The following is a 16,833-nucleotide window of genomic DNA, read 5'->3' as shown; positions in this document are numbered from 1 at the left end:
AATGTCTGTTGCTTTTTAGTGTGCTAACTGTTACAGTGATAGGCCTGGAGGAGACTACAGTAAAAGTGGACAGGTGAGTGGCACTGGGGTACCTTTTACCCTCAGTGCTGTTGTAGTTCCTGGAACAGACTTGGGAGGACTTTATTAAAGCATTTAGAAGACTTCCAGGCTATGTGACCTCATTATTTTCTTGAGACCTAAAAACACAAAAGACTGATCTGTATGCAGTTTGATAGCTAGTGGTGAGCATTAGGCCCATATGGTATAGTTGATACCTTGACTACAGCTCTATCTCAGATACCAAAATTCTTCATATAATAGGAACACACATACTGTGCCTATGAAAATGCTCTTGCATAAACCTTTACAGTTAATTTAAGTGTATATGTTACAGTAGAAAACAAATGTCTAAACCTATTTTGAGAGAGAAAAGACTGCATGATCTTTGCCTGAGTTTTTGAAGTTTTTACAGCAGAGTTTTGTTCTGGACTTCATGGAGGCATTAAACCCTTAAGAACTTCTGGAAGCATGAATGAAAGTTCAGTGCATGCTACCATAACTATTCAACAAGCATATGGTGAAGACTGCTCCTGACAAATCAGATTATCAGCAATTGAGCAGATCTTCAAAGTACCTTCCACTCAGAAACCAGCTAATTTGGGAAGGTGAAGATGATTCAGCAACAGCTGTACTGCTGTGTGGCCATGGAATTATAAAAAAATACTGAAGCAGCAGTTTATCTTGCGAGTTGCCTAAGTCAGCACAACTGGGATCTGTACCTTTTCTTTATAGTAAGCTGACTGTTTTAGGTAGAAAGATGAAGATAGGTTACTTCAGGAAAACTAGAATGCAATCTTAAGACTCCTTAGCCTACACCTGGTCGCCTAAGGAGGTGTCCAGGTTTGCAAAGCTGCTGACCCGCAATGAGCTTCCCATGAGGTAATTGGGAGACTAACAGAACTGAACAGTCATGAAAACTTGGTCACATAATGATGCACCTGCAAATTCCTGTTGGTAAAATCTTGGGCACATTCCCTTATTGAGTAGGGAAAAAATGTATTCCAGTTACGAGAGATGTTCCCTTGCCTGCAGTCAGAGATATTTATAGTGTAAAGTGACTATTAGCTGCAGTTTATTACGTACCTTTTTCTGAAGGGGTTTACCTCCAAATTCTAGTATGGTTAAAAGAGAAAATAACATGTGCTTATGGATTATCAGATCTCTGGACTGGCAGTGCAAGTTTGAAATTTTGCTTCCTCCTGTGAAATAAGTTATCCTACTAACAGCTACATCTATCCCAAGAGGTTTATTAGGAAAACAAGAGTTCTTGTACATTTCAATCTACTAGCTTGTTGTCTCCTCTCCAAATATTTTATTCCACTCTGGTTTTATGCTTTTGAGTGTATTTTAGACCATTTCTGCTACATACTGGGTTTGGGGGTTTTTGACACTGTAGTTGCAAAGGGAATCATTGCTTTTGGGCTTTTGTTGCGATTGTTGTTGCCATGCAGCCATATCTCTGAGTAAGAAAACACTCACTGTATCTCAAGTTCATTTTGAAGGGAACATACATAGTAAAAGAATGAGGGCTAAAATGCAGCTCCTTCTGAGCAGGCATGTTAGCTTAGTGTCTCTCAGTAGTCAAGCTGTAGGCAGTCACAGCAGCAAGCAGCAGTAAAAAGTGGAGGCAGTTATCATTGCTACCAGAAACTGCCGTAACCAGTAGATGAAGGGACCATTTTATAATCACCTCCTCATGTGGTGTGGTTGTGTCTACTCACTGTAAGGGGTACTTTTGCGCTCTTTTCAAGATGGAATTTAACTGCTGCAGGTATAAGTCTTGCATCTTGTCAGTCCCCTGCCTCGATCAGCACATATTTATGGCTCCCACTGCCCATGCACTGTCCCTGGGGAACCTTTGGAGCTTAAGGGTATGTGTTCATTTTCTGCACATTTCTAGCTTTAATATCTATTACTGAGCTTGGTCTCAGGTGGACCAAATGTTAGCTTGTGGATTTGACATTCTATGCTAGAAAAATATTTTAGAAGCTATTTGTTCCTTGTCTAAGCTGCTTGCTTTTCTAGAAATTGAAAAATGACCCATAGATTTAAAAGTCCTGTGTGAGTAAGTGCTGTGTATGCTTCAGGATTCAGGCTTTACTTGTTTATTTGTGTGCTTGCTTTATTCCTTACATCTGAATGTGTTTTCCTGTATTCTGGGCTAGTTCATCACATTCAAATTGATCACATACCCCAGTAGCAATACCAGTTGTTAGAAGTGGGTCTCACAATAGCAAGCAGAAATAGAGGCTCTAGAAAACTCTGGTTACAAAATCAGCTTTAAGGAGTCTAAACCATTCTTAAAAGCTGTGTGATGTTCCATTTCCTAATATGATTTTGTTCCCAGAGCAGCAACTAACTACTGCTGGTAGTAGAACCAATGGTTGTAATATATACAACCAATCGTTTCTGTTGAGTTTTTCAATAATACATTTAATTAGCTAGGGCTTTGGAGGGTTGATTTCTTTTTCTTATTTTCCTTTGCTTTTCATCTTCTGGTTGCAGTATGTTGCTGATCTCTTTTTTTCACAGCAGAGATCTCTGATACCAAGTACTGTATTGTGGAGCTAATGGGGTGCGCTGCAGGCTTTCTGTCGGGTCGCAGAGTACCTTCTCTTCAGACCTTCTCCTCCTGCAAGGGGGCAACTGCTGAGAATAACCTTTCTGCCTATTGTGCACACATCTGTTAAATTGATGCTTAGAACAATTATAGGCTCTTTTTCCCCCTACCACAAGTCTCTGGAATCAAATTGTTCCATTATTCTTCAGGACAATAAATCCCACAACCCTACCTAGCCTCTAATGCTTTTCAATTCTTGCTGGAGACAAGTAATAATTTATTCATATGCCAGAAAATACTTTTTAAAATGCCAAGAAGAAAAGAAAAATGGGGTATAGAAAAATTACTTTCTGTGACTTTAAGGTAGGTTTTGGGGTGGGGTTTTTTCTTTTGGTGTCCTGAAGGTGAAAGAGGTTTGGAGGCTACATGTAAGAATTGGAGTGGAAAAGCAAGAAAGCGTGTGAGAATATAAAAGGAGAGTAGGAAATCCTGTCAAGCATTTCTAATTATGATTGTCTTATTTAGATAGTAAGATTGAGAAGAGCATACTCTGCACTGCAGAATAGGACATTTCTTCTAGAAGTACACTTGGAATCAAGCTTGAAAGACTTGTCATAGGTCAGCTCTTTCTCTAGCCTGCAAAAAGCCATTACTTTCCCTAAAGATTTTTCTTATAATTTATTATCTTTTTTTCTTTATAGAGAATGAAAAATTCAAAATCTACAGGCATATAGTAGTGTTTAGGATCTCTTCCCAGTTGTAATTTGAGATTTCTGGATTTGAAATGTAGAAATCTTTAAATCACAACACAAATTGTAGTCTGTAGGGAAAGAAAAATCAGGATTAAATTGTTGCAGGTTTTCCCAGAGCTGTCAAAAAGAAATGACTGTTTCAGTGTAGGGCCCAACTGTCTTTTATCTCAAGTGAATCTGTGGGAAAGAAAACTGAATTAATACATAAAGAAACTTGGTACATCGCACCTCAGTTCCTCAAGGATTCTGGCTTCTTGCAAGGGGTTGAGACCTGTGTAGACAGAAGATCTTTTCTTACCTCTCCTGCAGCATTACCAAAAATACACTCAGATTAAATTTCTTGAAACATCGCACAGTCCCATGGAGACAATGCAGTGGAGCCATCTAGATTTTCCCCATTAAACCAGGATTCTTGAAGCAATAGTGCTGTTACTTTTTTGTCCTTGATCAAGCGTAATGTTAATAATGTGTCATGAACTTGAAGACTTCTTCCAGGACACTACTCTGTGGAAAACCACATTTCCCTCATCCTACTTTTAGCTAAGCTCCTTGAAAGATAACAGCAGTAGTAATTTAGCTATATACTTGTTTCAGATTTGAGAGGAAGGAAGAAGCTATACAGAGATAGTATTTTCCTACAGTGAGTAGAATACTCTGCATCCTTCTATCAGTAGGAGAGGCTGGCACAAAACTTTTCCAGTGCTGTCATGACTTTAATTGCCAAAGAATTAACATTGAATCCTAGAATATTAAAACAGAAACAAGCTAAACTTTCACTATAATATATACTAATTATATTACTGTGACATTCAAAATTACACTTGGGCCATGACTGTATTACATATCCAGGACACTCAGGTAGAAGTAAAATACTTGGTGTAAATTTCCATATGATGGAGAGCGATTAAACTTTTGTTGTAATTCAGAATGAAATCTCACAAGAGTATCACCTGTTCTGTGCTGTTAATTAAAAGAAGAAAAGGAAGGTGTTCAGTTTTGCAGCTTGAATTTAGTAATTTCAGAAACTGTAGTTTTAGATTCTGCTGTTAATTCTATTCTTAAGACCTTCTGACATTTCTCGTGTTCTAACAGTCAGAGCTTCCTGTTGTTTTAAATGGTTTTTCTCCTGTTACATGAGCAACGAAAGCAATTCAAGGAAACCTGTAAGGATACCAAAACCATAACGAAACCTATGAAACTCATAATATATACGTCATTTTTAAAGACAGATAAAATAAGAGGCAGAATGTGTAGCTTCTTTAAATGTAAATAAATACAAATTTTTAAAAATTCAAGGGTTCTAGTCTATTACCATCCTTTCTCTTAAATTTCAGATTTAAGTAAGTTACATCATAACTGTGATGTTATCTGCCTAGTGAATTGGTTTTGGCTTGCTTATAGTATCATAGAGTCACAAAGTCACAGAATGGTTTGGGATGGAAAGGATCTTTAAATACCATCTGGTCCAAGCCCTCTGCCATGACAATATAGTAATAATATATTACTACTGTTTTCTACTAAATACTTGATTTCACAGTGAAGATTTTATTTTCAAACGGAGCTCAAAGAACCGAAACATGGGTGCCAAACTGCTCACATCTGTCAATGTATGGTTTTGTAATGCTTGAAGAGTGTTGGCTTCTTTGCTAGAGGAACATTTAGGCCAATGCATTATCCATTTGTTCTCCAATTAGCTGATTTAAGTCATTCCTCTAAATAAGCCCCTAATTGTTTACTGCAGTGTGACAGTTCAGTAATGGATTCAGTATGGATGTTAAGCTTATAGTTTATATTGTTTACTTTATTGGCTCAGTGATTTTAAAGCACTGGTTTAAAATTGGGGTGGCACACTGAGCATTATGGGTAAGACTGTCGGCTACAAACAGACAGGACCAGGTACACACAAAGAGATGTGTTTTTTCTCAACATTTTACATTTCTATAGCACTTCCTGTGAGCTGGTACCCAGCTTCAGCATGATGCTGGAGGCAGCCCTGTGTGTTCATGAACAGAAGCACACAGGTTGTTGGGGAAAACACTGCAGAGGACACACTCCCATGGCATGTCAGGTTTCTTTGCTGCTTTCCCCACTGTTTTGCAAAGTGATATACTGCAGCAAAAAAACTGTAACTTCTGTCTCACTTCAGGAACTACAATTCAGGAGCTGAGCTAATTTGATGGATAGTGTATACTAGGAAAAATATTAGAAACTAGGAAAGGCCACATAGTCCATTGAGGCTCATTTCATTCCAAATACACCTTCCCTAGGTTATCATCCAATTGCTAAAAGAAAGAGTGATGTTATCCATTTTTTATAATTCCACTTCTGGGTGTTATGGAGATAAATACCTAAGTGCTGGAGAACTAACTTTCTTTCAGAACACTATTTCAGGAGAAAAATACTTAAATGCAGATAGGTAGGATGACAGGAAAGAAATTGACCGACCCTAAATGAAAAATATGATGATAGTGATATGAATATATGTGTATAGTCACAGTTTCACAAAGTTCCCCAGAGACAAGCTTCCACTCATGAGACTTTCAGATGGTAACCTTTCATTTGATTTATTGTTTCAGGACCAATGCAGGAGACAATATATGACTTCTGGAGAATGGTATGGCATGAAAACACAGCCAGCATAATCATGGTTACTAATCTCGTAGAAGTGGGAAGGGTAAGTGATTTTTGTACTTAAAAAAATGAAAGACATCCAAGGTGTTTGCTTTTTGAAATTAAATAACAGACCAACAAGGTGCTTACATACTAACTGTAGCACATAAAATATGTATGACTGCCTGTGCTGAGAGGTTCATTATCAATTATTTTTAAACATGCCTTGGATGCTTGGCTTTGATAACATTAGCACAATGAAAAAGTGACTGATAAAGCTGCATTCTGTACAGCAGAGCCTGCAAAGACTGACAAAGAGGGGAGGTATCATATCTTTCTTTGTACATATCTCAGATATATGATTTCTCTTAAGAAAATCAGTGAATTTGTTGCAGAACAAGGTACGGAATCATCTCTATTTTTTTAAGGGAGACTAAGGGGGAGTCATTCTGAAACAGATGTCTGAGAAATGTAGTTAAACTATGAAATTGCTTCTTGGTATGTTTGTCTAAATCGATCTGGTTTGTTTGGCTTTTCCTTCCTGTAAGCCTTCTGGACTAAAACAGAAAAAATTACACATTTGTGCACTGTTCCTTGATCAGGAGGTTATGTTCGGGTAAAGGAAAGTTTGAGTTCCCTGATTGATACTGTGTACTTCTCTTTCTTAGCTTGATAACTTCTGAAGTAGGCCTCCTACTCTAGTCTTTATGGCTAATTTTGTTTTCAACAAGTATTGAATTGAACCTTTTTCTTTGTTCCTCACAACTGTCAATAACCGAGTCTTTTCATTTACTGTTTTGTCTGTACACTGCTGTCTTAGGTCTCATCTGGGATGTTTTTTTCAAGAAAATTTGCTTGGGAATTTGGCATATAGCTTTCATTTGGTATGAAAAAACCCCCACTGCTTTTATGGGAACTACTGCAATTACTGTAAATCGAAGTGTTGAAATAAGAAGTCAAATGCACACATCCCAGTTTGAGCAGCACGGTTTTAAGAGATGTTTTAATTTCACACTGGTGGAGTGTCTGATAGCCCCTCTGCCCTGTGGCATTTGCATTAGGAGAGAGAGAGCACTGTTTATGTGGTGTGAGTTAAAGTTCTTTTTAGCAAGTCCAGTTTTGCAATCTCAGTTTATTCTGCCGTACGTCCTTTGTGAACTGCTAATATAAATCCTAACATGTAGATATCTGTGTGCTCAAGCCTGCTAACAGATCAGGTGCCAGTACTATTTTTAGATATAAAAAAGATGGAGATTGTGACTGCAATTAACACCTGCTGCAGGAACACATGTACAACTAATTGCAGAGGCAAAGAGGGATCATGGAGACCACTTTAAAAATGCAGTCCCTTGAGTGAGGAAGAAGGTAGAAATAGCTGGATGGTCACGTATCAATTCAAAACGGATGGATTTGTAAGAGTAGGAAGCTCTCCAGCAAACCTCTTTGTTAAAGCTTTATGCACATTCATAAGTACCCAAGCGAACAACTTAAAAAGGGATGTTTTCAGGGTATGAATAAACAAGCCTGAGAGCAAAAACAGCATTCTGCATCAAACCACATACTGTTTTCCCAAAGTCAGTATTTGGAAGCACCAATTAGAGTGAACTGTCGGATGTCAGCAAGGGAGACACCAGTCTTGATGCCAGTGTTGGCAGCCTCCGCTCACAGCATTTAGGTGCACAGCACATTCCCACAGCAGTAAGTAATGGTTTGTGCCACCATGGAGATTTCTTCAGGGTGCAAGAGTCCTAGTGGGATACAGATCTGCAGCTTTGTTGTTTCTGGCAGTGGTAGAAATTACTTTGTTCTCCCTTTCTCTGGAGGCCAGCATAGGTGAGATCAGAGAGCAGAAATTGAAATGAGCTTTTAATGGAAATAAAATCATATGAGCCACAGAACAATGCAGTCACTCCTCCATTGGTATTTTTCTGCCACTCCCAGGGCTGGAATCCTGAGCAATAAGGAGGCAAATTACAAACACACCATCTGTCCTGCAACCCCCAACACAAGCTCTGTGCCACCTTGAGTAGTAATGATTTTAATGGACCTTTTGGTAGCATTCCTGTAGGGCAAACTTTATAACCTTACCAAACTTGAGGTTTTCTATTTCAATTGCTATCACTGGTATAAGATTTACAGGGGTTTATTATTTTTATTTTTTAACTGTGTTGACCCATTGTAAGCCAAGGGGGAGAATTCTTTTGCATTTCCAGGAAGGAAGAATTTTCAAAATTTAACATGTTTGCCACACAGTGTACGGCCTTCATGAATTAATCATTGAGGGGGTCTATGTGTATTTGTTTACCAGGACTGGCTGGATAGTCATTAAATCAGTGCTAGGAACTTGCATCATGCCCTGGAGCGTTATGCATCAGGACTGTTTTAATTGCTGCTGGAGGAATCACCATGAGGCTGTCCCTAATGCAGGCACCTGCTGCAAATGACTCAGTCCCCGCATTACCCTCCAGCAGAGTCCAGGTACATCTGCCAATATCTGTCATTATCTGAGGCACACTTGTCAGAACCATGCATCCCTTTAAGCTCTTGTGTGTTCCAGCAAGGGGCCCTTGTCAGTGTTTCTGGCACCTGCAGACTGCTGTGCACCTGGTATTTAAATGGCACCAAAATGTGTTTTGATTGTTTTCTCTCTTTAATGAACCCACCTGAGGGACATTTAGCTCTTTATCTAGTAGCCTGTTACCCAGTCACTCACATTTACACTGGTCCTGTGGAAATTCAGAACTAGCTTGCGCTGTTACACTAATCCATCTGCCAGAAGTCTTATCACAAAATCTGCAGGGCTCCCTAAGGAGACTTTTGTACTGATAATTTAAGCTAATGATTTCTAAACATATTTAGTCAGTTTTATGAAGACCTCATTAGAATGTGACTGTTTATTAAAAATCTAAATGAGGTCTCACAGTCATTTAGAAAAAGCATTGCTGAGTTGCATGAACAGTTCTTTGATAAAGGATGGTGAAGTGGTGCTTAGTTAAGGTTGGCCTAGGTTGATGTAACAACTTTTACCAAAAAAACCCTAAACAAATAAGCAGCCCTTGAAACAACCTTAAAAAAAGGACTCTGTCTTCTTCATGCTGTGATCAACAACTTTTCACGCACAATGAAGTTCACCAAAAGAAAATGACAAGTAATCAATGGTAATGGTCCAAGAATCAGAATTTTCCAAGCCACACATGGATAAATAAGATAAAATGGATAATGGATAAAAAGCATAACCAAGAATTAAGACTCATATAATTATATCAGTGTGACAACAAGCTATTTCAAAGTAATGTATTTTGGATTATATTAATGCAGAAGGCCTCCATGCCCATGTCTGTAAGTGGTAGAGCAACTGAAGATAGTGTAATTTCAGGGACCATCTTCACCTGAGAGATTTTTCTTAATCTGGTGGATGATTCTATAAAAAACAAAAAATTTTATCCACCAGTGTGATGATGTTATGATCACCAGGGGTGATCATAAAATAGACACAGAAGAACATCTTGCTTACTTAACCAAGAGACTACTCTGGAGGGCAAACTCCAAAAGACACAGAAAAGCAATGGGAACAGGATCAAGGTGTACTGGCCAAAGTCTCAGGTTGTTCTTGATTTGTTTCAGTGTTTGCACACATTGAAAGATTTCTGTCTCCCTTGAGGAAGCATGGTGGGAGGATTTAGAATATATTCAATTGTGCCATCTAGCTGTCACCTCCATCTTTGCTCTTGTTGGGTTGGTACTAATACTTAGCTGGCAGAATCAAACTTGGCATGTCACATTATTTGTCATTTGTCAGTAGTCACTTTCTCTCCCACTTGCTTGAGGCAGAAGAAATTTTCTAATATCTGACTAATAAATGGTGAAATGCACTGGTGAAATTCAGTGGAGGTGGTTGATAAATAAATGCACTGCAAGGACTTATGATTGTCTGTCATGCTTTTAATATAACAGAGTATTCACAAACAAAATCCCTACAAATAATTATAAAAAATAAAAGCTTACCCCAGGAGCATAGTAATTACAGTAATTAGAGTTTCTCAATTATTATCTGGAATTAGAAAACAGCCAGTGCTAATAGTGTTAATAAGCACACAAAAGACCCTCTTTTGTGAAAGGAAGCAAGGTTGACTACAGCAGAATGGATGTGACACAAACGGGAATGAAGGTCAGCCGCAAACTGGTAAATAGCCCCAATGCCTGCGCCCACACCTTTGTGCTACCCAAACAGCCTCTTCCTAGGTGACATTTCCTTCCCAGGAGCCGGAAGGGCTGTATTTGCATAGGGGAAAAGAAAGAATACAGGGGTGGTTTAGCTTCTCCTTGGTTTGTTTTCCTGGACCTGTGGTTAACATGTTATATAGGTGGCACTCCTCTGCAGAAATGGGGATGACTCCGATTTTTCATGCTTAAAAGAGTATTGGGTTCCACACGACAGCGAGGAGATTCATACAATGGTCTTCTGACAGAGAGAATATCTCCTTGATGCTGGCTTGCTAAAAAGCATTACTTGTTATAAGATAAATGGTGTCAGAAAAGGGTTGTTTTTCCTAGGAAAGCCAGTATGGGCACAGCCCTAAGCAGTCATACGTTCATGTCTTTGGGTTCTCCAGATGTGCAGCATTGGTCAGCATTCAAGAGACATTTCTTGAATAGATTCAAATATGTTTCCTTAACAAATGAAACCCAAAAGTCTTTATGATGAACCAGATCTTCTTCAGATCTACCTGATGATAATTTGGGTTACTGACAGAGATTAGACATCCAAGAAAAACTGCTTGTCTCAGTTTGAGACAAGTTTAGGAGGAAAATGCTCTGGAATGAATGTCATCTCTAAAGAAGAGAGGTTTCAGCGCTCCCTCCCCCGCTGATAAGAAAGGAATTTCTTGGATGAAAGTGAAAAAAACTATTTATTTAACGAACAAAGTGCCTGCAGGGCGCGGGAAAAAAAGTTAATAACTGTTAAGATGTGAAACCTCCTTGATGCAGAGAAAGTTGGTGGCTTTAGAGTTGTGTCTGTAGCTGGCTCCCGAGGTCCAAGGCCGGGATGTGGGGTTCCCGCCAGTCCGCAGTGTCCGATGATCTGATTCTCAGATCACAGCTAAGCCAAACAGTCCCAGGAAAAGCCACAGATGTCACTGGAGAAATGCTATTGTAGTCCCAGAGAAACTTCTTGCCTCAGCTAATAAAAAACGGAGGTAGCTAAAAGTAAAGAATGTACTCTCTCCGCTGTGCAATCAGAGCCAAGCAACATGGGGGAGGTGAGCTCACACCGCGCCGAGGAATTTCCCCCTTGGCTTCTCTCCCCCCTCTCCTGGACCCAGCTTAAAGCTATGGGACCCATTTCTGGGCATAAAGCAGACAATAGGGGAATATAGTATTATCATAAAATCACCCCAAGACACTGCTAAATAAAACCCTGACCAAAGACATCTTACTGAAAACTGATTGAAAGAAAAAAACAAAAACTTCATAGGAAATTTCATCAACATAAAAACTATGTGAAACTTCCAATGGACTTACTACCTACGCTTAGAATGAAAACAGAAATTTTTATTACAAAGCTGTTATGAAGTCTGTACTTACACATTTTACAAGTTTTGAGAATCTTCCATGCAGAAGATCCTTCTAATAAACAAAGGTAAACTCAAATTGTATTTAAGATTCAGATCACCCAATACTGTGATCTTGCAGAGATGAAACACAGTCACTTTTCAGCACGTCTCACAAACAGCACATTTGTATTTAGTATAAATGGAAGAACACTCCATCTAATTGAAACTGCCTCTAAATGTAATAAGCCAAATTACCTACACTGGAATTAATTCAGGATACTGGTGTTAATGCTCCTTAGGAGGTGTGCCAAAGAGTTTGTATGCATACTAAGGTGACTAAAGTTTCATTTTAACTTTTCTACTGAAAGAAAGAAACAACATTTTATAAATAAGAGGGAAAAGGTAATTCTAGTCCCAACCTCTTAAATATATAAACAGTATCCTTCCCCATTCACAAAAAATTTTTTTCCTAATCATGTTTACCCTCAAAAAATGGAATTTGTGCTTATGATACATAAGCACAAGGTATTATATTCTGTTGTTATACTTTTAGTTTCACTGTAATTCTAGTATCTCTTATTGGATAGAGTACAGTTTATACTTTTACAGAATATCAATGAGATAAACAGAAAAACAATCAAAATTTTAAATTATTCTTAATCTTTCAAGTCAGTGAACCCTTCTAGTCATCAAAATAGATTTCATATTTCTGGATTTTTAACCAGAAATAACAAGTTTGCATTACTGCATTATACATCGTAGGGAAGGAACCCTTAGGGAAAAATTTGTCTGTTGTTCTTCAAGAAAGAGAAGGAAGGACTCTTTGCAATTATTTAAAGAAGATGTGCCCAGATTAGCAATGTGAGCATCATGAAACAGAACATCAAGCTGCAGGCATTCAGCACTGTCCCATGTCTCTCAGAGCAGACATGGGTTCAGCTCTCAGTGTTTTGTTGTATTCTCATCTGCAGGAAAAGCTACGTTTCAAAGAATGTTAATCAACACAGATTAATATCTTAATGCTTACTAATCCAATTGAGATAATTCACTTTGAGAAATGAACAAAAGAGGTTTAAGGATACACAAATGCACTGACCCCTTTGTTGGACTAACTGAAGTGCCACCAAGGTGTAGGATGCAACTTTAGGTGCAGTTTGCAAAGAGGGAGGGGTTCAGCTTCTTACTTGAAATGTCAGGGCTAGCAAAATGGCTTCCTAACTGCAAGTCTCCTCACCTCAGCAGTCTTGAAATTATCTCTCAGTCTCTCTGTGAAGGGAGAAGTATCCTGGAGGCTCAGTTTTACTTTACCCAGTAGAGTAACACGTAGATCTGTCTAAGCTAACATCAGATGATCAGGTTTTAGAGCCAGAAGGCAATCCACTAACTAGGTGGTGCTATCTACCCAGCTAATGGTATGATATTGCTCTTGGAATGAAACCATGGTTCAGAGAACAGGCTGTGCTGCTGGATGCAGGCACATCAGGTCCTTGGAGCACAGGATGTGAGAAATAGACCCGTGATTTCATGTTTGTGTCAGGAATTCAGACAGACTTCGAGGAGCTCCGGCTAATCCTGTAGCCACCCTCCTCATGTGTTCTGTGCTCAGCCTTTCATCCTCCAGGGCTGTACTGAGGTGCACTAAACTGCCTAAACATAAGCAATGAAACAGAGACAATCCACATTCTTCTGTTGGAATTGCGCTCTGCAATGGAGGCAAGAGTGCAACGCAACCCAAAGCAACCCTAAAGCAACTCTTCCAGACCAAATCTTCTTTATGGTCAAAGGACGGCCACACCATGGGTTTGGCCTGCCATCTTAATTTCATCTAACCAGTCTGCCAGTTGATGGCATGCTAACAGAATACCTGGGTCTTGAGAACAAAGGGATCACACTCATTTTGTCAGGTGGAAAGCATTAGTTTCTGGCTGCTGCTGGACATCTCCAGAAAGCCAGCTCTTCTGGGCAGAAGCTGAATGAGAGTGCACCCACCAGGCAACTTAGGGCTGCACTGCTGGGGCAGCTTAGGGCAGCAGAAGGTGGAGAACTATGTCAGCTCTGAGTCGTGCCTGGAAGAAGTTAGACTGAGCTAGTAAAATTCATGGAGACATCTCTCCCCACCCTGGCAGCTGTGAACAACATAAAGACTTCTGGCTGACTTCTCAGAGACCCATTCATCTGATGGTGCCAAACAGTATCTCAAATATTGTATTTCTCAATAGTCTTCCACATCTCTTTTAGAAAACTGTAAAATGAGGTATAAAACTAATAACAGGCTTGTTCAAAAGCAAACAAAAGAAAATTTTAAAAAGGAAGACTGGGTTTTATCTTCTGTCAAAGGTTGTTTTATAACATATAAAATGTTCTTATATCATAATACATTTTTTGTTTGAAAAGTATTTAAATAAAAAAACTTTCAATTATTGGATATTCTTTTACTTGAAGTCAGCCAAATAAAAGTATATGATGTTATCCGAGCTACATCTGTAAAAGCTGTTAAAAATTTTACCAGTGAGCTTGGTTGGCTGTTTCATTTTATAGCCGAGAGGTTTCACTTCAAAATTTATGTCTGACTTATCGTCATTACTTAGTTCAGGATTAATTTTAAATTAGAATGTATAATACTGCTCTTCACTAATGACAATCCATGCAGGGCATAGTCAGTTATATCACCCTCTTGCTAAGAATATTTCAGAATCAAAGGAAATTGGAAACTTTGAATAATCAGTGTTATTTAAATGGTGCTGTGTGGACTACAAAGTGTATTTCACAGCCAGCTCACATATTAAGTCTGTAATACTACTCCTATTCCAAAATTCTAGGTAAATGAATTACTGTCCTGAATTTCCTACTGCGTTTAGCTACGTGTCACATTTCCAAATGGTTAAATATATAGCTTCAGAAGTCACAATTCATGTTCATTAGCCATCCACAGCCTACATTATTTGTTATATTTAGAACTAGCAACAACAACTTTCCACGTTCTTTTTTAATTTTAAGTTTCACACATTGGACTATTTTACTGGGGGATGGAACTAGAGAGTGGAAGTAGATAATTCTCTTCTCCAGATTTCTAAAATTATTCGTAAAATAAACATGTTTGAAACAATTGGACAGTGTACCTTGGGATGAATAGATTAAACCAGAGCATTTTCATTATGTCTCTGGCAATCATCCTTTTATCTCATCTTCTGATGAACATCTGTATTTTTTGGCATGTGGTAAGATATAAATGTGGGGTGTATGTGAACAAACTCTCAATTATAATTCTGCTCAGATGAGATTTCAAAATTATGTTTTCTGGTTTGAGGATGATATTTACTGTTATGGTAGCAACTGTGTGGAAAAAAAAAGTCTAGTGCATTTAATATTCAGTTCTGGAATCATGTATCAATTATTTAGTTAAACCTTCTGTTAGTAAGGCTTTTTTTGTAAAACACGTACCAAATGTTTATAAAATGGAAAAGAGATTCGTCAAGTTATGGTAGCTAAAGCTGTGCTAAAAAGAAAAAATGAGCATATGCTACCAGCAGTGTTTCTCATATTTAATGAGTAAAACCATATTCTATTTTGTTGCAATTGTCTTGTCTTGTACAAATAAAGGCTCTGATCCAATACGCATTTATAAATGTGATTTTGATTTCCGATAGTTAATCTACTTCTGTCTTTAAGACACCTTTTCATTTATTTGGGTGGTCCTAGAGGAGATGGGAGATGGATCTTTAAGCATTTACTTGACTTTTGGTTCATCAGGAGTCCATGGAGTTCTCAGGTCCAGAGCTCAGCACGTGCAGAGCATTGCAGAACAAGAGCCAAAAGTAGGGGAAAAGCCTGAATTAAAATAAAGTTGGGTTTAGGGTTTTTTTGCCTGCTAGTAAGTGAATCATCAGTTGGTCTGTGGCTCTGGCTGCAATTCTGGCATGGTTCCCATGGCTTTTACAGCCCCTATTCCACCTGGGAGAGTTTTCAGGAAATTGTGTTGTCATGGATCCTTCTGCTCAGCTCCAGTCTGCTCCGTGCCCAAAATCCCCTGTGCAGCAGAGTAAGAAATCCCCAGCGGGGCCAAGCTGCATGCGGCACAAAAGGCTATAACTTCTGTGCAACATCTCCCAGTGCTTCCCTAATTATTCCACTGTATGATCTTAAATAAGGTTTAAAAAAGAATGGAATCAAATCCAGCAGCTGAGGCATAAGAACACAGGGACTGTGGTCTTCTAAATTGGTCTTTCTGAATTGTCTCTAGTTGTTAGCCATAATCCAGACTGTGTGGACTTAGCAAGTTAAAAACGAGCATGTTTTCCTTCAAGGAAAGAGCAATTTCATTCAGCCAGAGTTGCTTTTTTTCCCCTCCGATTGTTTATTTTGCTTAACTAGAGCTGTTTCAAGGATGGCAGGCACCCATCAGAAAGAAACAAGGCTAAAGTTAGCAACAGAGACGTGCTGATGAGCAGTGCTGTGCCTGGGATCACTGCTGCAGCTGCTCCCTTCCTACGTGCATTGGCCCTCTCTGTGTGGTTCAGGTTCCACCTATGGAACAGATACGTGAACAGACAGGAAAAGGGAATCAGCTCCAGAGAAGGGGTTGTCAGTGGGCTCCAGCCCAGAGGCAGTGTGAATTGTCTTACTCTTCATGAGGAGTCAAAAAATCATCTTAGCCATAGGTAGGAAAACCCTGTTTCAAAGAGTTTCTGGCAATGACTATAAAAGGGTCAGTTTGCTGGCCTGAGGAATTTGAACAATGTGAATTTTCTGGATTATTTTAACAACACAGACAAAACAATGAGCATTCAGTGTTTTTCACTTAGCTTCCATGAGAGGATTTTTGGAAATGCATCTGAACAAGATAAGATCTGAATAAATATCAAGTAGATGCAACAACAGATAGCAGCAGTAGCTACTAAACTGCTTGCAGCAACGTTTAATGCTTTTGAAATGTTTGTTCATTGCTTACAGTGGATAGATCCGCTTTAGAGATGATTATGCATTTGTCAGAGATCCTGTTGTTTAGGCATCCTGTGAATGGCCCTCAGTTTGGTCTTTGGTGGGTGGAAACCTTCTCCTCCCCTCTGGCACCCTGTCAGCTTGCTGGCTCTTGAGCATGGTGGGGGGAGCAGTCTTGCTACCCTTGCCCTCTTCCAGGAGTGCCGAGCACTGTCCAGGGTCCCAGCTCCAAGCCTCTCACCATGGAAGGGAACTCTGGTGTTGCCAGTCGTCCTGAAACCACCCTTAATACCAGATGAAATCTGACGACGAAAAAGAAATTTTTTAGCCAATACTAATGCAGTTACTAGGTCTGAAG

The 16,833-nt window shown here is 39.1% G+C and overlaps 1 protein-coding gene across 11 annotated transcripts in view; it reads left to right on the top strand.

Annotated features, from left to right (window-relative positions):
• The window catches only part of PTPRM (protein tyrosine phosphatase receptor type M), a 460,837-nt gene that overhangs the window by 419,775 nt on the left and 24,229 nt on the right, over positions 1-16,833 (top strand). For all 11 annotated transcript variants that reach the window (XM_048289399.1, XM_048289394.1, XM_048289392.1 and 8 more), the window contains one exon: positions 5,949-6,046. In XM_048289399.1, the coding sequence (XP_048145356.1) occupies positions 5,949-6,046 (98 nt within the window). The remainder of the gene's footprint in view (positions 1-5,948; positions 6,047-16,833) is intronic.

The sequence above is a fragment of the Corvus hawaiiensis genome, chromosome 30, assembly GCF_020740725.1.
Source record: "Corvus hawaiiensis isolate bCorHaw1 chromosome 30, bCorHaw1.pri.cur, whole genome shotgun sequence".
NCBI lineage: Eukaryota > Metazoa > Chordata > Aves > Passeriformes > Corvidae > Corvus > Corvus hawaiiensis.
Note: the sequence above shows the minus strand (reverse complement) of the source record. Positions and strands in the feature narration are given on the sequence as shown.